General features: G+C 45.9%; 1 protein-coding gene across 3 annotated transcripts in view; it reads left to right on the forward strand.

Moving 5' to 3' along the window:
• Positions 1-24825, forward strand: part of cracr2aa (calcium release activated channel regulator 2Aa) — a 56152-nt gene that overhangs the window by 17862 nt on the left and 13465 nt on the right. For 2 of the 3 annotated variants that reach the window (XM_080183771.1, XM_080183772.1), the window contains exons 4-12: positions 817-963; positions 4649-4739; positions 4892-4984; positions 8537-8724; positions 11227-11298; positions 13713-13767; positions 13939-14027; positions 15694-16018; positions 22084-22220. In XM_080183771.1, the coding sequence (XP_080039897.1) occupies positions 817-963; positions 4649-4739; positions 4892-4984; positions 8537-8724; positions 11227-11298; positions 13713-13767; positions 13939-14027; positions 15694-16018; positions 22084-22220 (1197 nt within the window). The remainder of the gene's footprint in view (positions 1-816; positions 964-4648; positions 4740-4891; positions 4985-8536; positions 8725-11226; positions 11299-13712; positions 13768-13938; positions 14028-15693; positions 16019-22083; positions 22221-24825) is intronic. The other variant, XM_080183770.1, reaches the window with a different exon arrangement.

Raw genomic sequence — 24825 nt, forward strand, 5'->3', positions numbered from 1 at the left:
CAATCATAGATTGTTGTAAAAATCCATCTGGTTCACTAATGTCCTTTAGGGAAGGAAATCTGCCGTCCTTACCTGGGACTGGACTACATGTGACAGGGCAGCACTGTGTCACAGTGGTTAGCACAACTGCCTCACAGCACCAGAGACCTGGGTTCGATTCCCGGCTTGGGTCACTGTCTGTGTGGCGTCTCCCCGTGTCTGTGTGGGTTTCCTCCCACAGTCTGAGACACGTGCTGGCTAAGGTGGATTGGCCGGGCTAAATTCTCCCTCGGTGTACCCGAACAGACGCCGAGTGTGGCAACTGGGGGATTCTCACTGTAACTCCATTGCAGTGTTAATGTAACCCTTACTTGTGACACCATTAATCATAATTCAGGACACACCCACGTTCCCCAGACATTCTCTCTTCCACCTTCTGTTTGGAAAAAGATACAAAAGTCTGAGGTCACGTACCAACCGATTCGAGAAAAGCTGCTACCATCAGACTTTTGAATGGACCTATCTCACATTAAGCTGATCTTTCTCTACACCCTAGCTATGCCTGTAACACTACATTCAGCACCCTCTCCTTTCCTCCTCTATGAACGGTATGCTTTGAATGTATAGCGCACAAGAAACAATATGTTTCACCGTATACTAATATAGGCGACAATAATAAAGACACTAATAAATAAACTTTAAAAACTTAAAGCTCGATGTGATTGACTTTTACCTGCCCTCTGAAATGGCCAAGCAAGCCTTTCAGTTCAAGGGCAGTTAGGGGAGGGACATTATCAGCGACACCCATATCCCGTGAATAAATTATTTATCTTTCAGCCAGAGGGAAATCCAAAATCTCTGGACACAGCTCAGGAAGGATGATCCACGTTTACTTACTAACTTTGAGGACGTCCTGGCGAATGTTTCCACTCAGATTCAGGAGGCCAATGAGGAGAAGCAAATGATGGAGTTTGTTCTCAAAAGGTTTGTTTGAACAAATGACATTTCCTTTCAGTAACTTAACCTGAAGCTCGAAAAGGGTGGAAGGGTCATGGAGAAGCTGAATTTTACTTCCATGTTTTGAGATTCCCCCTTTCTCATTGGCACATTCCCCAGGGGGACAATTATTTAAGTTCAGCAGCAAGTTGGAGGAGACTCCGGACAGGCAGGTTCCAGCCCCCTGGACTCAACATTGAGGTCAACAACTTTAGGCTGCGACCCTTCACCTCCCGATTTTTTAATATCCAATACAATGACCAGAACTTTACCACCTCACCTGGAATCGGAGCGGGCGAGGGTCTGACGACGGAAATCTCCGCCGACCTCGGAATTTCCAGCCTTGCCCAAGCAAGGCCGTAGAATCCCGCCAAGTGTCTCCTCATAATGAGACTGGCGCTCATTCTTCTAAACTCTCATGAAGACAGGCCCAGTCTCCTCGATCTCTCCTCACAGGCCAGCCCCGCCATCTCAGGGATGAACCTGGTGAGACTTAGCAGCACTCCCTCTGTGGAAAGATCACTTAGTTTAACCTGCGTTAGACCTCACAAACAGTGGGTGCCCTGGTGGTGATCTCTTTGGAGCTCGAGGAAACAAGAGGGAAGAGGAGGAGGAATTTGAGGGTGTACACACAGCGGGTCTAAAGGAGTTACGTATCCAAGAGCTGTTTCACCCATCATGCCCCATCCCAAAGCACCAAGAGTTTGACAATCCTCACCCCTCTCTTCACCTCCCACAATCCTGCTTCTTCATCCAGGCTTTTGGTCTCCTCCTTATCTCATCACCGATATAAACACTGACCAAATCCTGATCCATCAGCCAATTTATCAGCTAACTCAATTCCGCCTGTATTTGCATTAATTCGGAGCTGGCTCTAAGTGCCTCCTTTCCCTATCCAGTACGTCTATGCTGCGTTTCCCCCATTCCTGCCACCCTTCCATTGTGGACCCTTCTGAAGGCCCTGATAGGGAAGCTCCAGCAGCCCTGGCTCTCGAGGCCATTCGGCTGACGTCAGCTGGGTCAGTTTGGCCACTGACAGAGTGGATGATGGGACAGTGACCTCGCTGTCGTCCTGAGAGAGGACGATGCCTCTCCCATGGGGCCAAGGGGTCATTCTCCTCGGGCTGGACCTCAGCTCCGAGGGCCGTGTTTGAGTACTGAGTGCAGGAGTGAGGTGATGCTCTGGGAGAGCCTCTCCCCCATCAAGACTGGCCTTCAATGCTGTAGTTATTGGAGCTTTTATGGAGAGCAGAGTTTGGAGGAACTCTCTGACGGCTGTGATGTTGTTGGAGGCCACTCCATATTGCACAGATAAGTCTTTACGCTCTGTGCAAAGTTGAAGCTCCACACCTCCACGCTGTCCAACATCTCCGAGCTCCCTGGCACATTGTCTATTGTTTCCTGTTTTTTGTTTCTCCCATCAGCTCTGCGGCCCGGTGGCAGAGTGGTTAGCACTGCTGCCTCACAGCGCCAGGGCTCGATTCCTGGCTCAGGTCACTGCCTATGAGGGATTTGCATGCTCTCCCCGTGTCTGTGTGGGTTTCCTCCGGATGCTCCAGTTTTCTCCCACAGTCCAAAAATGTGCAGGTTAGGTAGATTGGCCATGATGAAATGCCCCTTCGAGTCCAAAGATGTGTTGGTTAGGTGGATTGGCCATGATAAATTGTCCCTTAATGTCCAAAGATGTGTAGGCTAGGAGGATTAACGGGGTAAATACAGTGGGTTGTGAGATAAACCTGAGTAAGGGTCGGTACAGACTCGATGGGTTAAATGGCCTCCTTTTGCACTGTAAGGATGCTATATTTAGCAGCCTGGACCCTCAAAGTCAACATTTGAATTCTCTGTAACGAAGCCATCGTGTGAGCTTGCCCTCTGGTGACCTGAGCCTGTGATGTCCCATCCTCTGCCCCAGTGTATGTTCTGGCCGATTTCATACATGAAGAAATCACCACTGACCCACCCTCTAAACTAAACGTGGAGCCCCTTCCCTTTGCCCATTGCCCCACTCCTCTGCCCTGCCCCCACTCTGCCCCTTGCCCCAATCCCGCTCCCTCATCTCTCCAGCCCCACCCTTAGCCCTGTTCCCCTATGTGCACCGTGATCAGATTCCTACGCCCTGCTGTTTAAAAACTATAACACGTAACGCGGTCCTGTCCCACCAGTTTAATCTCTATAGTCCGCTGTGTCCCGCACGTACCATTCACAGCTCGACCCTGCAGTTTGTTATCTCAAAGCTCCTTTAGCAAGGTCACAGTAACCTTCCTCAAAGCAATGCTGTAACCCGGGCACCGAGTCCGCTCTCCTCCAGCTCTCAGTGCTCACCAGGAGGTTTAAGATAGGAACAGAGTTTGAAGAACTTGTGAGGGAAATCCGACAGAGATCGAGGGATGGAGAAGTTTGTATGATCCAGACGTTCTGCCTCTTTAATTTCTTTGCTTCCTGTTTTTTGCCTCACCGGTGATTCAACTGGATTTCCATTAGTTTATTGGAAAACTGAGGGTGCAATCTTCCTCAGATTTTCCAAGAGTGTTGGAACAGGTGGGAAAAGCCGTGTGAAACTGGCCAGCTTCCTGACCTTTCCTGGCCTGAGTTAACCGCCCCCGTTGGTGAGAATCTCTCAGCCAGCTGGAGGGGCGGGGCCTAAACACACCAACATCTCAGCGATCGGAGCACCCCGTTCTCCAAGCTACGTTTAAGGGCCCCTCCTTTCCCGTGCCCCCTCCCCAGAGAAATTGGCCCCCTCCCAAGCGTCGGGGCTAAACCCCCTCCCCCCCCCCCCCCCCCCCCCCCCCCCCCCAAATCACAATGCCAACTTCGGGGCTCTCCACTCTTTCCCACTCACAGAATTTGACACTCTCCCCCTCTTCTCCCTCCCCACTCACAGGCATCAAGTCTCTCTCTTCTTTACCCCCCCTACTCCCACCACCACCCCCCCCCCCCTTTGCAGGCATCGGGGCTCTACCCACCCCCTGCCCCCAACGCGCTCACACAACTCGGCGCTCTCCCCTCTTTCTCTCCCAAGTTTCTCCCTTCTTACCCCTCCCCCCTCCTTGCAATCATTGGGGCTCTACACCACCCCCCCCCCCACCACCCCCTCACAGAATTCAGTGCTCTCCTCTCTCCTGTGTCCCCCCCATCCCCTCGCAGGCACCTCTCACTTTTTCTCTTCCCAGTCCCTTCACCACAAGAAGGCGGATCCCCCTCCCCAATGGAGGAGGGTTCCCCCCCACCCTCCCCATGTCAGAGCTACCTTGGCACTGCCAGGGCGCAATGCCCAGCCTTGTCCCTCAACCCCAGGGGGTGTACAGGTATCTCCACGCCCCTGAATGGCCGTCAGAACACTTTTGACAAGTGGTCCGCTCTGGCGTGACATCATGGCTTCCCCCCCCCCCCCCAGAGAGGGGTGATGCATTGTGGGTGGGCACTACAGCGCCAGTAATTACATTTAAATTTATGAAAATATATGCAAATCAGATTCATGCCCCTCCCAGAAAGGATGAGGGGAGGGGGAATGGGGGGGGCGGGTTGGGGGAGACGGTGAATCTCACTGGCACCAATCCCACTTCTGGCTGCTCACGAGATTTAGTGGCCATTACGGGACCTGCGCCCCGGGTGAAGGGTCTTGACGAGTTTGCAACGATAAATTCAGTCGATGTGTGTCGATTATTTATAGAAAAGCTGCTGAATACGGTGAAGAAATCAAACGTCTGGAAAATGAAATGGAGCAGCAGATAAGAAGTGAAAAAGACAGAATGCTGAGCCAAGTAAGGAACTGAAATAAAAGCACCCAGGGCTTGGCGAAATTCGTTTAAACTTCTAGATTTTTGTCTATTCGTTGCCAGCGTGCTTTGCAGACGCTCGAATAGATTTTATAATATTTCTTGTCTCTCCCTCTCTCTCTCTCTCTTTAATTCAGAATTTAGAAGCGAAGTCGCAATGGCAAGAAGTTGAATATTTGCTGAGAGCTAAAGAACGGGAACAGGAACTGCTGGTGGAGAAACAGAACAGGGTAAACCGGGCGCCGTTCCTGACTCCACCGTGAGAGGCCCCCTTGTTCTGGAGCCCTCCCCCCATCCGAGAAAATAGCTTCTGTCTTATCGTATCTTTCCTGGAAGAATGGGAGGGGATTTCGTAGACGTTTTATTAAATTCTACAGGGTTAGATTCAGAAAGAATGCGCCCGATGATGGGGGGGGGGAGTCCAGAACTAGGGGTCATAGTTTGAGGACAAGAAGTAAATCTTTTAGGACTGAAATGAGGAGAAATTTCTCCAGCCAGAGGGTGGTGAATGTGTGAAATTCACTCCCACAGAGAGTAGTTGAGGCCAAAACATTCTCTGATTTCAAGAAGAAATTAGATATAACTCTTGGGCCTAAAGGGATCGAGGGGTATTGGGGGGGAAGGGGGGATCGGGATATTGAATTTAATGATCAGCCAGCATCATTATGAATAAGCTCAAAGGGCCAAATGGCCTACTCCTGTTTCCAGATTCTCCTCAGTTGTCTAATGAGGAAAGGTTGAGCAGGTTGGGACAATCCTCACTGGAGTTTATATTCAAGACAGAATTGTTGATTGACAAGGGAGACGAGGGTTATAAGGAGCAGGCATGGTATGGTAGCACAGTGGTTAGCACTGCTGCCTCACAGCGCCAGGGACCCGGGTTCGATTCCCAGCTCGTGTCACTGCCTGTGTGGAGTTTGCATGTTCTCCTCGTATCTGCATGGGTTTCGTCCACGTGCTCCAATTTCCTCCCACAGTCCAAAGATGTGAGGGGGTTAGGTGGATTGGCCATGCTAAATTGCCCCTTAATGTCCTGGGATGTGTAGGTTAGAGGGATTAGCAGAGTAAATACGTGGGATAGGGCCTGTGTGGGATTGTTGTTAGTGCAGACTCGATGGGCCGAATGGTCTCCTTCTGCACTGTAGGAATTCTATGAGATCACAATTGTATCAGCCCAGATCTCACTGAATAGCAGGGCAGCCCGATGGGCTGAATGGCCTCCTCCCCCTATTTCCATTGATCTTTTCAATCCCTTTCATCATTTTAACCAACCTAATCAGATCACTCCTACACTCACCCCTACATTCCAGCAAACATAAACCAAGTTTATGTGACTTGCCCTCATCATTTAACTTACTTACCCCTTCTATCATTCACACCCTCCAAGGCCAGTGTAGCCTTCCTGAGGTGTGATGCACAGAACTGAACACACTTGCTGCTGATGAGGTTTGTCCACAGCTCTGTGGACCATCACTTCCAGCCCTTTGCGTCCCAGTCCCTGGAGTGTAAACCCAACAGTCCATTATCCTGTTTGATCCCAATTTGCATCCCTTGTCTTCAGTGACTTTGGTACATGAATCCCTCTTATCCACAGTTAATAGGTTCTCTTTGTTTAGAAAATATTCCCCTCTCTCTTTCCTTGACACTCTTGATTTGATTTATTATTGTCACATGTATTAGTATACAGTGAAAAGTATTGTTTCTTGCATGCTTGCATACTGTTCATGGAGAAGGAAAGGAGAGGGTGCAGAATATAGTGTTACAGTAATAGCTAGGGTGTAGAGAAAGATCAACTTAATACGAGGTAGGTCCATTCAAAAGTCTGATGGCAACTTGCCTCTTCCAACAATGGACTTCATTTCCCAAAGAATATTCTCTTATCAGTGACCCCTATCGCTTTAGTTAGACATGGTTTACTCTTACCAACTCCACGCTGTCTCTGATCAACTAGTATCTGCTCAACTGCACTGTCATTCCTGCCCGAATGAGACATTCTAGAAGCTTCCCCACGAGTGGCATTAAACTAACAGGCCTAAGGTGACCGGGGTCTCTTCCCTCCCCCACAGTCCTGGGACAGTACTCACATTGGTCTCAGTTCCAGAATCCAGAGAATTTAAGAAGATTGTAACTTCCACAATTTCCCGAGTACCTTTACACCCGGATGTTTTAACACCCAGATTCTGACTGCCAATGGGAGTTATTGATGCGCTTGCCAGAGGAAGCAGTTTCTCCTTCCTTGCTCAGGTTAAACCCATCAGAGTTTAAACATCTCCACTAAAAACCTTTTAAACTGAGAGGGGAGAGATACAAAAGGATCCAGAGGGGCAGTTTTTTTCACACAGAGGGTGGTGAGTGGCTGGAACGAGCTGCTAGAGGCAGTAGTAGAGGCGGGTACAATTTTGTCTTTTAGAAAGCATTGACAGGGCGAAGATGGGTTTAGAGGGATATGGGCCAAATGCAGGCAACTGAGACTAGCTTAATGGTTAAAAACCATTAAGGGTGGCGTGGACAAGTTGGGCTGAAGGGCCTGTTTCCATGCTGCGAACCTCTATGAAATATTCCCTAACTCTTTTTAAAAAAAAATCCAATGCCTCCAATCTCTTCACACAACCAAAGTTCCTCAAACCAGGCAGCAACCTGTTCAGTTTTGGTTTCATTCTCTGTTTTCCACATTAGAAATGCCAAATTACTGAAGAAAAAAAGTGGAGGTGAAATGTTTTCCCTGGAAAATACTTTGAGTTATGTTGGGGGATAGTTGTAAAAATGTCTGGTTCAATGTGACAGGAACCAGTTGAGAGGAAAATTGAATGGGGACATGTGGGAAAGTGTAGATGGCAAACTAGAATTATGGGGCTGGAGCATCACCCAGTCAGGATGACTCAGTTATTCTTTAGAAATGCCAACAGGGACCCAATTCCAGGATTCCTGACCCCCATTCCCAAGGCTGGCTCTGCGCCAAGTGCTGGAAAACGGGATTAGAATAGTTAGTTGGTTGTTTTTGATTGGCGCAGATGGTTTGCAAGTAGCCTGGCCAGCTTTTCAATGTTTTATGCAGTGTCATAAAGAATTGTCATCATGAGGGAGCCTTGTGAAAGGCAAGTTCAAAACTTCCACCCTCCTTATGGCCCCCCTAAGCCTCCATGCCAAGGTACATTCCACAACTAACCCCTACCGGTCCTCATTTTCCCCTTGTTGAGTGTGCTCCTCGACGCCCCCTCCCCATGACCCCTCATGTCCCTCAATCAGACTATGGCATTTCCAAGTCCATTGGTCTTCTATACACTACATAGAACCAATGAATCTGTAGTGACAAAAGGATATATTTAAAAAAAGTAATTCATTCATAACTGTCTGCTATGTTAAAAACATCCCTTTAATACAGGGCAAGAGAAGTGTCAATCACCCAGACCCTTTTACGTTTCAGTGGCTGCAAGTGTAAGCGCTTGAAATCTCTTAGCCTTGTGAAAATAAACATTATGAAATTGACAGTAGTGGTAAGAAAACTAAAGGTGTCAATTGAGCAATATGTTCCCTGGGGATCAGATGTTTTAGGACTCTAATGGATGTCTGGGTTCTCTGCTAAGAATATGAGGCTTGGCTGAGAGCCCAGAAATCCATTAGTCTGTTGAAATAGCTGAGACCCAGAGCAAACATTGCTTGCCTAACAGCTGATCTTTGCTGTCAATTGTATAATGTTTATCTACACAAGGTTAAGTATGTCAGAGTCCAGTGAAAATTGCCAGCCCAGACTCATTGTCTATCATCTTTTGGACCCTTATCAGCTGGAGAGGCGGTGCGTAGAGCTGCAGAACGAGAAGCAGGAGTCAAAGCTGGAGAATCAGAGACTAAAACAGATGAATGAGCAGTTGGAGGAAGATCTGCAGAAAGTGAACGATGACCTCCTTTATGCCCGGCATCAAGTACTGGCATTGGAGGAAGAAACATGTCAACTACATAAAGATAGAGAAATGTGAGTACCGTGGCAGTGATTACGAGGGTTTGCCTTTGATAGAATGAAAACAAGTTTTAAATCTTGAAATATTTTAGAGTCTGCATTATATTGGTTACTAGATCACCTTTCAATTTGCATTTCTTTTTAGTTTCTTTGACTCTAATTATCTTAGCCTGTAGGCATGGCATGGTGGCACAGTGGTTAGCATTGTAGCCTCTCAGCGCCAGGGACCTGGGTTCGATTCCTGGCTTGGGTCCCTATCTGCATGGAGTTTGCACCTTCTCCCTGTGTGTGCGTGGGTTTCCTCTGGGTGCTCCAGTTTCCTCCCACAGTCCGAAAGATGTGCTGTTAGGTACATTGGCCATGTTAAATTCTCCCTCAGTGTACCTGAACAGGTGCCAGAGTATGGTGACAAGGGGATTTTCACAGTAACTTCATTGCAGTGTTAATGTAAGCTGACGTTACTAATAAAAAGGCTTAAAATGTTGCTGTTCTAATGCCTTAATATTCCGGGAGGTTCGTGTGCAGAATTCAATGTGATCTTTTAAAATAATATATTCTTCATTGATATGGTGGGTGAAAGATCAGAATCTAGACAGTTGAAGCAATTTGGAAATGTTATTCCACAAATTGCTACGTCAGTGTCAGGTTCAGTCTGAAACTTAATTCAATCTTCCCCATCTGTCGCTAAATAAGGACTGCAAATATAACTGGGAAGATGTTCAGTGCTGATTGATAAGGACTTTTATTATGTGATTAAAATTGATGGCGTTCATTTAGGAATTGATATATGAAAGGTAGTGGATGTGGTTTATAGGGACTTCCAGAATGTCTTGGACAGGCTGTTGTACATGAGACTATTGGAGATGGTTAGGGGCCAAAGGGTTAAAGCGAGGAAAGCAATTGGAAGAAAATTCAAATTAGAAGGGAGGGAACAGGGAGTCAGAGTTAAGGGTGTTTTTTTCCCAAGTGGGTGGATACTAGTATCTAACATGTTCCTGCTTTTTCTCCTTGTTGCTCCACTTTGAAAGTCATTGGGCCAGACAGAGGGATGTTCATTTTGCAGACAATATTCAAGTAGAGATAGTATAAATAAACTTAAGGTCTAAAGGTGGGTACAAGGAAATACTGATAGGATGAAGGAATAGGCAAAGAAGTGGCAGTTCTCTCTGATTTATTCTTTCTCGGAATGACAAGGCCAGCATTTGTTGTCAAGGTGACACGGGAATAAGAACAGTGTGTGAGAAAACTCTCTTACACTGATCTTTTACTCTTCCTGAAATAGATCCCCGAGTAGATGATGAAATGTGAAACTGGACACAGATCATTTTCTTGACAGTAGGTTTACTTACAGAACGCAGCATCACGTATCCCTGCTTCCCACCGACCTGCCAACACACAGGGTGGGAGTTTCTAGCCGCACTCGCCCCAAAACCGGAAAATCCTGCCTGAGTTCAATGGATCTTTGTGTGGTCCGTGTCCCCGCTTTGTTTCCTGTGGCAGGTGGTGTGGGAAAATTCTGCTCTTGGTTATGGATATATTTCAAGTAAAGCAGTGGCCCGAGCACAGATCCACGGGGAACCCACTATACTCCTTACTCTATCTAAAAATTAATCGCTCACCGTCGCTCTGTTTCCTGTGACTAAGCCAACTTTGTATCCTTGCTGACACTGTTCCCTTCGTTCCTTGGTTTTCAACTTTGTGGATAAGACTATTATTAAATACCTTTTTGGAAGTCCATGTACACCACATCCACTGCATTACCCTCATCAACCCTCTTCCTTACTTCACCTCTATTAAGCTAATTAAGGATGACAAATTCTTGCTGGCTTACTTTAGATAATCCCTACTTGTCCAAGAGATTGTTGCATTTGTCTCCAGAGTATAATTTCTAAGACCCTGCCCCCACAACTGCAGTTAAACTGACTGGTTTGTAGTTGTTGGATTTACCTTTACACTCTTTATGAACAGGGATGTAGCATTCACAATTCTGCAGTCCTCTGGCACCATCCCTGTATCTAAGGAGGATTACTGACAGCGCCAGGGACCCAGGTTCAATTCCTGGTTTGGGTGATAGTCTGTGTTGAGTCTGCACATTCTCCCTGTGTCTGCATGGGTTTCCTCCGGGTGCTCCAGTTTCCTCCAACAATCCAAAGATGTGCGAGTTGGATGGGTTGGCCGTGCTAAATTGCCCCTTAGCGTCAAGGGGATTAACTAGGTTAAATGCATGGGGTTCTGGGGATAGGGCCTGGATGGGATTGAGGTCAGTGCAGACTCGATGGGCCGAATGGCCGCCTTCTGCACTGTAACATTCTATGGAGGATTATGGCCAATGTCTCAGCAATTTCCACCCTCATCTCATCCAATGAGGCCCTGGGTCCTGGGTGATTGAGAATGACAAAATGATGGTGATAGAATTAAGGTTGAAATCTTGGGTTAAAGAAAAAAAATACTGTTGTGAAGTGATAATTAAATGTGGAAGCCTAATAATGATATCGTGGAATGATATATTTCCCTCAGGGAGCTCTATCGAGTGACTGAGGGCCTGGAGAGAGAGAAACTGGCCCTTTGTAAACAGTTGGATCTCCTCAGGTAAGTGTGTGCACCTGGTGCTGACTCTAACATTGAATCCTGTTCGTAAACTGGAGTTTATAATGTCTTGTGAACAATGATCAAAGAGTGAGATACCAAACCAACATTTGATCTGATTTGATTGATTATTCTCACATATATTGAGATGCAATGAAAAGTATTGTTTCTTGCGCGCTGTACAGACAAAGCATACCGTTCATAGAGAAGGAAAGAAGAGAGTGCGGAATGTAGAGTTACAGTCATAGCGAGGGTGTAGAGAAAGATCAACTCAATGTGAGGTAGGTCCATTCAAAAGTCTGACAGCGGCAGGGAAGAAGCTGTTCTTGAGTCGGTTGGTACGTGACCTCAGACTTTTGTGTCTTTATCCCGATGGGAAAAGGTGGAAGAGATTATTTCTAGGGGTCCTTAATTATTCTGGCTGCTTTGCCGAGGCAGTGGGAAGTGTAGACTGAGCCAATGGATGGGAGGCTGGTTTGCCTGATGGACTGGGCTTCGTTCATGACCTTTTGTAGTTTCTTGCTGTCTTGGGCAGAGCAGGAGCCCATACCAAGCAGTGATACAACCAGAAAGGATGCTTTGTATTGTGCATTCGAAGCAGGGATAGGCCACTCAGCCCCTCTGGCGCACTCTGGGATTCAGTAAGATAATGGCTCACTGGTAAGTTGACCACAAGCGATTTGAGACTTGTGCAAAGAACAGGAGCTAACATTGAGTTGTGATATCAGACATTCTTGAAATTGTAACCGTAACAGGAAGGGAGTATTATGGTGCTGGAGGTGGAAGGTTTTTTCATTCTTTTGGCTCAGGGAAGTGATGGAGTATAAAAATAGGGAAACCCTGTCATAACTGTGTTGTATATTGTGTAATTTTGGTCACTTGCTATAGGAAAGATGTGATTAAATTGGAGAGAGTGTAGAAGAGAGTTACAAGGATGTTGCCAGGGCTCAGGACTGGGTTATAGGGTGGGACTTTTTTTTTTGGAGTGCAGGAGACTGAAGGATGATCTTATAGAGGTGAATAAGATCCAGAAGAGGCATGGATAGAGTGAATGCACTCAGGCTTTTTCCCAGGGTTGGAGAATCGAGAACTAGAGGGCGTCGGTTTAAGTGAAGAGGGGAAAGAATTAATGGGAACCCGAGGAGCAACTCTTATTTTTACACAGAGAATGGGAGGTAAGTGGAATGAGCTGCGGGAGGAAGTGGTTGAGGCAGGGACACTGACAACATTGTAAAGGGCATTTGGACAGATACACAGATAGGACAGGGTTAGAGAGAAATGGGCCAAATGCAGGCAAATGGGGTTAGCTTAGATGGGCATTTTGGTTGACATTGACCAGTTTGGGCCGAAGGGCCTGTCCCATTACCATTGATTCTATAACTGATTCTATGAATTGTACAGCACGTTGGAGAGAACACACCTACGTTACTCTGTACGGTTTTTGGTCACCTCACTTCGGGCGGGATATACTTGTGGTGGAAAAAGTTCACGGAAGGTTCACTAGGCTGATTCCTGGGAGGAAGGACTTCATCGTATGGGGGGGAGGGGAAGATTGATCGGGTGGGGCTTATCTTTGTTGGAATTTGGAAGAATGAGTATTGTGCTAATTGGAACATATAAGATATTGAGGGAGTGGAGACTGAGAGGCTGTGTTCCCTAACTACAGTAAAAAGTCTGACAACACCAGGTTTTAGTCCAACCTATTTATTTGATACTCCAGAAGACCATAAGAAATAGGAACAGGATGAAAAAGGAATTAAGAAACAAAAACTACTTGCAATCTTTGGGGATTTAGATTTTTTTTTTCTTTACTCATTCATGTTTAGGCCAGCATTTATTACCCATCCCTAGTTGCCCAAGGGCAGTTGAGAGTCAACCACATTGCTGTGGCTCTGGAGTCACATGTAGGCCAGACCGGGCAAGGACAGCAGATTTCCTTCCCTAAAAGACTAGTGAACCACGTGGGTTTCCCCACAATGGTTTCACAATCATCGGTAGATTCTTAATTCCTGATTTTTTTTTTAAGTTGAATTCCAGTTCCACCATCTGCTGTGGCAGGATTTGAACCCAGGTCCCCAGAGCATCATCTGATTTCTGGAATAATGGTCTAGCGATAATACCACTAGGCTATCACCTCCCCAGTATCAATATCAGGTCCCAATATCACAGTTGAACTGTCTGAATGTAGAGTCATGAAAAATCTTGATCAGTTGGTGTAATATAGAAAACAAACAGATTCCGGAAAACCGGACTCATTTAGCCCGTAAATTAGCCAGTTACGCAAAGAACGATTGGGAACCACGGTGCCTTTTGGTGTATAATTATTCCCAGAAAAGCATTGCAAGTCGAGGATTGTTCATTGGATTCATGTTCATGGCTGCTGATGAGTGTTTTATTATTTGTATTGCGTTGAGCAGAGAAATGAACAAACATCTGCAGGCTGAACGGGATTTATCCCTGGCTGGCTTTCAGGTGGGTCTGCTTTTCTGTTCAATGATTTTAACTTTTGAACGTTGCGTTTTATTTATTCGCCGCGGTAACTGCTCTGACAATAGACAATGTGATGTGACTGTGAGAAGATCTTCTGGAAATCACACCTGACGGAGGAACTGTAAAATGATTCACGTCTTTATCATTTCACAGAAGTCCCCCGTTCCCCGGTCCTCCAGCTCATGGAATCAGAGGATGGCCAATACTCATCAACATACAGGCACCAGGACGTTGCCAAACAGGTCCGTTCCTAGTCACTGGCCAGAATTTTACCCGCCACGGGAATCGGAGCGGGTGATGGGAGGACAATGGGAAGGTCTATTGACCTCGGGCAGGATTTTACGGTTTTGGAACAAGTGAGGCCATAAAATCCCACCCAAAGATGTGAGGGAGAGGTTGATTGGCCGTGCTAAATTGCTCCTCAGTGTCGGGGGAACTAGGGGGCTAAATACATAGTGTTGTGGGAGTGGGGCCTAGGTGGGATTGTTGTTAGTGTGGGCTTGATGGGCCGAATGGCTCCTCCTGCACTGTAGGGATTCTATGACTGATTCTATGGCACAGGTTCATTAGATTTGTCCTCAGGATGAGTGGTTAGAATTGCTGTCTCACGGCGCCAGGGACCCAGGTTTGATTCCCAGCTTGGGTCACTGTCTGTGTGGAGTTTGCACATTCTCCCCATGTCTGGATGGGTTTCCTCTGGGTGCTCCGGTTTCCCCTCACACTCCAAAGATGTGCGGGTTTAGGGCGATTGGCCGTGCTAAATTGCTCCTTAGTATCCCAAGATGTGTGGGTTAGGGAGATTAGCCATAGTAAATGCGTGCGGTTATGGAGATAGAGCCTGGGTGAGATGATCTGTCAGAGAGTGGGTGCAGGCTCGATGGACTAAGTGGCCTCCTGCTGCACTGTAGGGTTCCTATGATATTATGGGGAGGGTGGGGTGCCCTCTGAAGAGAGGCTGAGTAAATTGAACTTATATTCTCGGGATTACAAGCCAGATGGAAAGGTAAACTGTGGGGAGGATACAGAGAGGCTGGAGAGGGATGCACAGGTTAAATAACAAGATGGCAGGTGGAGAATAAAGAATAAAGAAGCAGAATATTTTTAAAAGGAGGGAAAGATGGCAGGTGGAGAATAAAGAATAAAGAAGCAGAATATTTTTAAAAGGAGGGAAAGTGTTGGTATCCACGGGGACTTGGGTGCGCTCAGACAAGCAACACAGAAAGTTAGCGTGCAGATGCAGCAAGCAATGAAGGAGGTGAAGAGTATTCTGGCCTTTGTTGCAAAGGGATTGTAATATAAAAATAAAGCCACTTTGCTTCAATTGTACTGGGTTTTGGTGAGACCACAGCTCGAGAACTTTGTGCACTTTTGGTCTCCTTATTGGAGATGATATAGCGATTTTTTAAAAAAAAAGTTGATTAGTCACAATCAGGCTTACATTAACACTGCGATGAAGTTACTGTGAAAATTTCCCCCAGTCGCCACACTCCAGCGCCTGTTTGGGAGACTGAGGGAGAATTTAGCACAGCCAATGTACCCTAACCAGCACTTGGGAGGAAGCCAGAGCATCCGAAGGAAACCCACGCAGACACGGGGAGAATGTGCAGACTCCACACAGACAGTGACCCAAGTCGGGAATTGAACCCGGGTCCCTGACTCTGTGAGGCAGCAGTGCTAACCACTGTGTCACCGTGCTGCCCAATGTTCACTAAATTAGTCCCTGCCATGGAAGGGTTGACCTATGACATGTGGCTGAGTAAATTGGGCTCATATTCCAACACAGTTTGGAACTACGTGTGAAAAGAAAGTCTTTTCTTTCTCTGTTAAAACCCATAACCCCTAATGTAGTTAGAATATTACAGAGGGAAACCAGTTTATGTTCTATCTCTTGTTCCTAACTCTATCTAGGAAAGGTGATGATTGTGAGGAACTGGGCAATTCTGAGTCATCCTCAAAGAATTCTGAACATGCAGATGGATGTAGCCAGACCCAGAAAGGGACGGATCAGGAATCTGTCAACAAAACAAGGCAGAGGCAGTACTTACGGAGAATTATTTCAATTGAAGAGGATCCATTGCCACAGTTTCTTGAAATGCCACCTCCAATTCAGCTCCAAAACTGGACGGAAGAGGAAGAGGAAGAAGAGTTGGTGCGAGAAACGGAGAGTGTGGAGGTGGGAACGGTTCCTTCACCTCTAGGAAGAGAGCCTGCTGGGAAAGAAGCTTTGATGGAGGTAAGTAGGAACTCTATCTTTTCATCACGGATTCAACACCACAGTCACCAGTACCCTGGAAAGTGGTATTTTGAGAGCGTTAAATCTTCGCTCAAAGCCAGAATGTGAATCATACTTCTCAAGCATTGCAGAATGTGACTCTGAAAGGTGATATGGTTCAAGTTGACAAAGTGTTTTATGAAGTTTTGCATCTTGAATTTGGCGAGGATAAGCATGAGATGTTTCACTTTGGGTATGATTCAAGTGACCCACTGGGGAGCTTTCATCAAAAAGTTTATTTGAGAATATGGTTAACATGTATAGTAAGAAAATTAGCAAGAACATTTATCAATTACAAACAAGAAACAAAACAGTAATGTATTACTCTTAATGAATATCTCTAATGTGTTCCATTTAAAACAAAGGTGCATTGAAAACAAAGCCCTTTAAACAGATTTATCACTGCACAGCCTAAAGCTCACATAATATTGGAATCCAGTTCCCTGGGCTGAATGCTGATTTCAAATGACCTTGAAAACTCAAAACAGTTTGTAGTCATCAGCTCCCCAAAACACCAAAGCCCAGATTCTTTAGTGCAGCATGGCAACAAATCTTTCTTTCAACTAGCTGGTAAAATTTTTAAAGCAAGACAGTGAGAGAAAAAGAGACTTCTTTTCTAGCTTGCTTCTAAGACAGCCTGTAGCACTGCACTCAAACAAACTCAAAGCAACTCTTGTCACCTGATCCATGCAATTTTTACTCTTTCCACCTGAGGCTGTGAGCTGAGAAGCTATGAGAGCTGCAGAGATCATGATCTAAAAAAAATCTCTTAAAGATAAGCTAACATCACAGAAGGCCGTTCACATCAGCTCAGCGTACATCTTTTTCACCTAAACTAACCATGGTGCACTCAACAACTAACTAACTGCATTTGTACAGCACCTGTAATATAGTAAAATATCCCAAGGTGCTTCACCAGAGCATTTTCAAAGAAAATTTGACCTTGGCCCAGGGAAAGTGACACTAAGACTCAATGACCAGAAACTTGGATGGAGCGGTTCGGACCACCTGAAAGCGAGGTGGAGGTTCAGGGAGAGAATTCCAGAGCTTTGGGCCCAGGATGTTGAAGGCACGCCCACTGGTAGCAGAGCGATTAAAATCAGGGATACTCAGGAGACCAGAGTCAGATGAGTGCAGATATCTCTGAGGATTGTGGGACTGAAGGAGATTAGAGAGATGGGCTTAAACCCCTCAGAAGTAAATGTTTCCCTAAGAGCATCATATGCCTGGTCTTTTTCCAAGGCCGTTATACACCTATCAACATTATTTTGTTTGATCCTTTCAAATTCTATGTCTGTTTGACCAGGTTCTTTCCTTAGATTTCTGAACCATTGTAGGTTTCTGGCACTAGTTAATTTGCATTTAAGATGTCTTCTTTCACCTCACCATAATCCCCAGAAAGTGATACAAACGCCTCACTAACCCTACCTACCAATGTTGTTTGAATCAACAACACCCACGTGGCCTCTGGCCATTTCATTTGTTTAGCTACTTTTCCAAATGAAATGAAAAAGGCTTCTACACCCTTCTCCTCAAACACTTTGACATATTTAAACAGATCCTCACCAGGACCAGGATTTGACTATGATGGGATGGTCCTCACTCACTATTCTCATTCCCAGTCCCAATTTTTACCTTTATCTCCATCATTTTAAGTCAACTTTCAGTCCCACTTTCTGAAGTTCAGATTCTCTCTTTTTGTTCTGCCGGGTCTATTCCTTCTCTTGTTTGTAATTCGAGAAGTTTAAATTCTTTTTCCTTTTGCAATGCGACTGTTTCAGTTCTCTTGCTCTTTGTTCCACTTGTTGCCACTCTCTCTCTCTCTCTCTCTCTCTCTCTCTCTCTTTGCTTCTAATTCAAGCTGTTTGAATTGTAATTGAATTCTAGCCATTTCCAATGATTCTGACTGTGTTTCCGGCAATTTTAAATGTTGAGCTATTACTGTAATTATCTCAGCTTTCCTCGCTCCTTCAGGTCTTGTCAATGGCAGTTTCTTTGCCAATTCCGAAAGCTTTGCTGTAACAGTCTTTTGTAAACCCCCCGCAAAGTAGCTTCTTACGCTCCCAGAAAAACTTTAGCCACTGAGAAAGCCATTATTCCACAAGGTACCCCTCGTTTAAACCAACCCAATGCAACACCCAAAAAGGAAACACACATATACTCACCCCTCATTATCTCTGAGATCAATAATCCTAAACCAAAAAAAGAATTATAGGTTTTAATCCCAGGACAAACCCCCAGTTTGTTTGGGGCCAGACGGCTCTGAGGAGAGAGATGGGGTAAACTAAGGTTGCGCCCCCTGGAAAGACGGAGAATGAGGGGAGACCCGATAGAGATGTATAAAATTATGATAGGGTGAACAGTGGGAAGCTTTTTCCCTGGTCGGAAAACACGAGGGGGTTACAGGCTCAAGGTGAGGGGGACGAGGTATAACTCAGATCTCAGAGGGTTGTATTTTTACACAGAGGGTGGTGGGGGCCTGGAATGCACCTGCCAAGCAAGGTGGTGGAGGCGGACACGCTGGGATCGTTTAAGACTAATCTGGATAGTCACATGAGCAGACTGGGAATGGAGGGATACAGAAGAATGGCCTTGTTGGACCAATGAACGGCACAGGCTTGGAGGGCTGAAGGGCCTGCTTCCTGTGCTGTATTGTTCTTTGTTCTTCTTGTTCAGATCAGAAAATCCAAGATATGTTATGGAGTTAACCTAGACCCTAACCTTTTTTGATTTTGGCATTAGGGTGAGCTTAAGGTGTTTCGCTTCAGAATCAATTGACCCACAAGGAAGCTTTTATGAAAACAAAATTTTTTTAACAAAGCAAAAATGTAACCAAAATAATTAACATAACTTTTACCAATTGGAAATACATAAACGTGACACGTTATCATTCTTAAAAGTTCGCTATCTCTATAGTTCCAATGTAAGCAGTATCCCCATAGACATACATCTTTCTTCAGAATCAATTAGCACCAAAAACAGATATGTTTATGTGGACGTTAGATTTCCAGCTTTCTAACACCTCTGGACAGAGATCCAGACAGACACCTGCCTTCTGACTCTCATACAGCAACCTCCAGAGAAAAATCCATTTGCAAACAGCCGAATCTCAGAGAAAGAGATTTGAATAGAATCATAAAATCCCTATAGTGCAGAAGGAGGCCATTCAGCCCATTGAGTCTGCACGATCCCAATCCCACCCAGGCCCTATTCCTGTAATATTTACCCTGCAAATCCCCCTGACACTAGGGTTAATTTACCATGGTCAATCAACTTAACTTGCACATCTTTGGACCGTGGGGGGAAACGGGAATGCCCGGAGGAAATCCACGCAGACACGGGGAGAATGTGCAAAATACACACAGACAGTGACCCAAGGCCAGGATTGAATCCGGGTCCCTGGTGCTGTGAGGCAGCAGTGCTAACCACTGTGCCACCACGCCAGATCCCAGTCGCAAAATGCAGAGATGGAAAGTGAGGCACTGCTCTCTAAGACCCCCAAACAGCAAACCAAGCTTGATTTTTCTATTTAAGCCGAGCCCCATCCAGTCATCCATTACCCTAATCAAGCCCTACTTTGCAAAACCCCAGAGGAAAACACTAAAGTAATAACCCTGCAATTGCCCAGATTAAAAGAAACATTCTATCAACTAAGATCAATTATGCTGCTGCAGTAACAGCAGAGGCTGCCAGTTATAGACCCAGTGGCACTATGTTAGACCATTGAAAAAAAAATCCTGCACAAAAACATGACTAAAATACATTTCCTAAAGGCACAGTATCATCACAAAGTTCACCAGACTTGTTCCCAGAATAGCGGGACTGTCTAATGAAGAGAAATTGGGCAAACTGGGCCTGTATTTTCTTAGAGTTTTGAAGAATGGGCAATGATTTCATTGAACTGATAAAATACTTCAAAAGGTTAGACAGGATAGGTGTGGGTAAAACGTTTCCCTTTGTTGTAGAGTCTAGAACCAGGGGGCAGAATTTCAAAATGAGGGGGAAGCCAATCAGGATCGAGAAATGGGGACAGTTTTTTGCACAGAGGGTTGTGAATCTTTGGAATTCTGTGGCGTAGACCTCTGTCATTGAGTATGTTTAGTCAGAGATTGATAGATTTCGGATTAACAATAACGTTGAGGGCTGTGGGGGTGAGTGGATGTAAAATGCATTGAAGAACGCGATCATATTAAATGATGGAGCAGGCTTGACGGGCTGAATGGCCTCCTGCTCCTGTGCTGTCACGTGTAGGCGGGCTAGCAGACTCCCAGATGAGTGAATCAGGTGGGTTTTTACAATAATGATTTCCATTACCCAGGCTAGCTTTCAATTCTAGATGGAATTTAAATTCCACCAACTGCTGTGGTGGGATTTGATCCCATTCCCCCAGGATTTAGCTTGGTGACATTACCATGATACCACCACCCCCCCATCCCCCCAAAATAACATAACCAACAAGTGCATTTTTAAAAAAATCCTATAGGAATTTATTGTGCTTGTGTTGCAGGTTTTGATATCAGCCTTTTAATTCTAAAAGTTTATTTATCAGTGTCACAAGTAGGCTTACATTAACACTGCGATGAAGTTACTGTGGCAATCCCCAGTCACCCCACTCCGGCCCCTGTTTGGGTACACTGAGGGAGAATTGAGCCTGGCCGAACCAGCATGTCTTTCAGAATGTGGGAGGAAACCGGAGCAACCCGGAGGAAACCCACGCAGACATGAGGAGAACATGCAGACTCCACAGAGACAGCGACCCAAGCTGAGAATCAAACCAGGGTCCCTGGCGCTGTGGGGCAGCTGTGCTAATCCCTGTGCCGCCCTTTGTCATCCTGATCACACGTTGATCGCAACTTCACCCTTTGAGTAACCAGGCCAAGTCGCAGAGTTCTGTTAAACAGCTGTTTTAATTCAAGCTATAGCAAGAATGCTGGATAACTACAGCTCTCATTCTGTAGCTAGTCAGAGTGGTGTATTCTGAGATACATAAGCAATGAAAGTTTTCAGATTTGATTACAAGTAATTAGCATATACCAATCACAATCACATTCCGCTTGCTTCATTATTCAAATTCTGATAGTCCATTTGATGGAGCACCCCCCCACTTTCTCCTAGTTACAGATGGTTGATTTAATGAGCTTTGCCCAGACTAATTTCCTTGATGTTTGTCTGTGAAGGCTCTTATCATGAAACCTTTGTGGTTTTTAAATATGTGATTATTAACCCTTTCAGCTTGTTTAAAAAATTAGATGTAATCTTTAATTATAAATCTTTTCTGTCGAAATATGGTCAAATAAATAAACACATCCCAGGTTCTGAGAACTCTCTTGTCTTTACAATCTCTCTCTTCACTCTCTAAATAATAAAATGAATCTGCTGATTGCTCATCACTGACTCTCCAAACAGAGTAAACATTCTCCCTGCTCAGTCTGTCACACCTTCTATTAAAAACAACCTTCCATTAAAACTTCCTTTAATCATAGAATCCTTACAGTGTGGAAAGAGGCCATTTGGCCCATCGAGTCTGCGCTGGCCACAATCCCACCCAGCCCCTATCCCCGTAACCCCGCATGTTAATCCTGCTAATCCCCCTGACACTAGGGTCAACGTAGCATGGCCAATGAACCCAACCAGTGCAGTTTTCGGACTGTGGGAAGAAACCGGAGGAGGAAACCCACGCAGACATGGGGAGAACATGCCAACTCCACACAAACAGCGACCCGAGGCTGGAATCGAACCTGGGTCCCTGACGCTGTGCTAACCACCCATAAATCTTCTGCTTCCAAAGGGAACAGTCCTGGGATCTTGAGGGTCTCCTTAATTTCCAATCCCAGTGTGGCGACCTTGCCTGCTGTCAGTGGGATTTAATGAGCTTTCTATAATGGGGACTCGAGGCTGCATCCAGTCTGAACTGTGACCTCACCAGAGTCTCGTACAATAAACTGGATTAAAGTTGATTTTTAAGGAGATGAGTTGAATCCTTTTTTAAAAAATACTGGAAATAAAACAAATGATATTCTTTGCAGGAGAGGGAATCACACCCCAGTCCTGATCGCTTATTCAAAATCATTTTTATCGGGAACTCCAGTGTGGGGAAAAGCTCGGTTTTAAGGCGATTTTGTGGAAATACCTTTTGCCCTGGAATGTGTGCTACAGTCGGTAGGTGAGCTGATGTCAGCTTTTATTACTCATCGTGTGATAGAGCTTTATTTGATTACAGCTAACCTTATGGAGCCAATATCTGCATCAGGTGGAGATGTTCATAGATTCATACGTCGTATCATAGAATCTCTACGGTACAGAAGGAGGCCATTTGGCCCATTGAGTCTGCACCGACCACAATCCCACCCAAGCCCTATCCCCATAACCCCAAGCGTTATCCTAGCTAGTGTCCCCCAACACAAAGGAGGGCAATTTCACGTGGCCAATCCCACTGAACCCACACTGTGGGAGGAACACAGTAAGAAGTCTCACAACACCAGGTTAAAGTCCAACAGGTTTATTTGGTAGCACAAGCCACTAGATTTCGGAGTGCTGCTCTGAAAGCTAGTGGTGTTTGCTACACATAAACCTGTTGGACTTTAACCTGGTGTTGTGAGACTTCTTACTGTGTTTACCCGAATCCGACATCTCCAAATGACTGTGGGAGGAAACCAGAACACCCAGAGGAAGCCCTCGCAGACATGGGGAGAATGTGCAAACTCCATAGTGACCCAAGCCTGGAATCGAACCCAAGTCCCTGGTGCTGTGAGGCAGCAGTGCTAACCCACTGTGCCACCATGCCACCCCAAACTGTTATTTATCTCTGAACACTAGATTCAAGTTCCAGACAGTAACGCGAGTTGTGAAAGTCTGGGTAGGATTTTGGGTTTTGTTGAGACCAGGATGTCAGGGTCACGAAGGGACCCCAGTGTGTGGGGAAACAGTGGGCAACTTCCCTGCATTGGCCAATGAATGGCCAGAGAGTTGGGTTAATGTCAGTTAAGAATGGAGGATGGGCTATTGAAGCTGGAAGACTGAGAGGAGGCCTCCTGGTTTAGAAGGAGCTGCAGACTGACGCTGTCACCTTCAGGAACATCCTCAGCGGTTCAAGAAGGCAGCTCACCACCATCTTCCCGACTAGGGATGACCAATAAATGCTGGCCGGCCAGTGACAGCCATATTACCCCAAATTAATTTAAAAAAAAGCTACTTTAAAGACATCTCAATTTGGGGAAAAAAAGGCCTCACCAGCCTGACCATCGTTGTGGAGGGGGAGTGAGACCCTTGACAAGATGATTAGAATGTGAGCAAGGACGTTGGAGAGCGTTAATAAAACCTGCCTGAATGATGCATCGCCTGCCCCCCCACTTCCTGTACCCTCCCTGCCTGAAGGTCAGCTACCTGGATGTGGTACAGTGCAATGGTAATACCTCCAGCCTGTGTGCTGGTAATCTAGAAACCCAGGCTAATACTGCGATGAACTTCACTTCAATCCATGGGCAGCATGGTGGCACAGTCTATTAGTCTTCCAGCTTCAATAGTCCACCCTCTATTCTTAGTGACCCAGCTCTCTGGCCATTCATTGGCCAATGCAGGGAAGTTGCCCGCTGTTACCCCACACACTGGGGTCCCTTCGTGACCCCGACATCCTGGTCTTAACAAAACCCAAAATCCTACCCAGAGTTTCACAATTCTTGTTCCTGTCTGGAACTTGACCCTAATGTTCAAAGCTGAACAACAGCTTGGGGCCAGCACGGTGGCACAGTGGGTTAGCACTGCTGCCTCACAGCATCAGGGACCCAGGTTCAATTCCCGGTTTGGGTCACTGTCTGTGTGGAGTGACTCACCTGACGAACCCCGAAAGTTTGTGGGTTTACTATCAAATAAACTGGTTGGACTTTAACCTGGTGTTGTGAGACTTCTTACTGTGTGGAGTTTGCACATTCTCCCCGGGTCTGTGTGGGTTTCCTCTGGGTGCTCTTGTTTCCTCCCCTCGTCCAAAGATGTGTGGGTTACATGGATTGACCACGATAAATTGCCCTTTAATGTAAGGGGGACGAGCTAGGGTAAAATGCATGGGGTTATGGAGATAGGGTCTGGGTGGGATCGTGCTGACTCGATGGGCCAAATAGCCTCTTTCTTCAGTGAAATCCCATCATGGCAACTGGTGGAATTTAAATTCAAATAATATATTAATCTGGAATTGAAAGCTAGTTTATTTGTTGGGAAAAACCCATCTGGTTCACTCATGTTCCTTTAGGGAAGGAAATCTGCCATCCTTACCCTGTCTGGCCTACATGTGACTCCAGAGCCACAGCAATGTGGGTAACTCTCAGCTGTCCCCCTGGAACGGCCGAGTGAGACACTGGGTTCAAGGGCAACTAGGGATGGGAAAACATTCTGTCCTTGCCAGTAACACGTGACCCAAGATTCTTCAGGATAAAAAAAAACTGGCTGATATTATCCCACTTTCCTGGTCATTAATCCTCTGGAATTCCAGCCAGTGATTTACAATGGTGGGACTGACGTGAATGTAGCTGGAGTTGGGATGAGCAGTTCTTGTGTTGTTTGGGATGGGGTTTGGAATGGGTGGGGTTTGTGATGGATCAGTTGCTGTGGGTGGGGCTGGGTTGGGTTTAGGTTTGAAATTTGATTCTCTCAGACATCTGGATCACATCAGGGGACCATCGAATCCCTACAGTACAGAAGAAGCCATTCAGCCCATCAAGTTGGCATCAACTCTCTGATAAAGCATCCCATCCAAGCCCACCCCGCCAACTATCCCT

Source organism: Carcharhinus amblyrhynchos, unplaced genomic scaffold, assembly GCF_965287045.1.
Source record: "Carcharhinus amblyrhynchos unplaced genomic scaffold, sCarAmb.v2.hapA scaffold_410, whole genome shotgun sequence".
Lineage (NCBI taxonomy): Eukaryota > Metazoa > Chordata > Chondrichthyes > Carcharhiniformes > Carcharhinidae > Carcharhinus > Carcharhinus amblyrhynchos.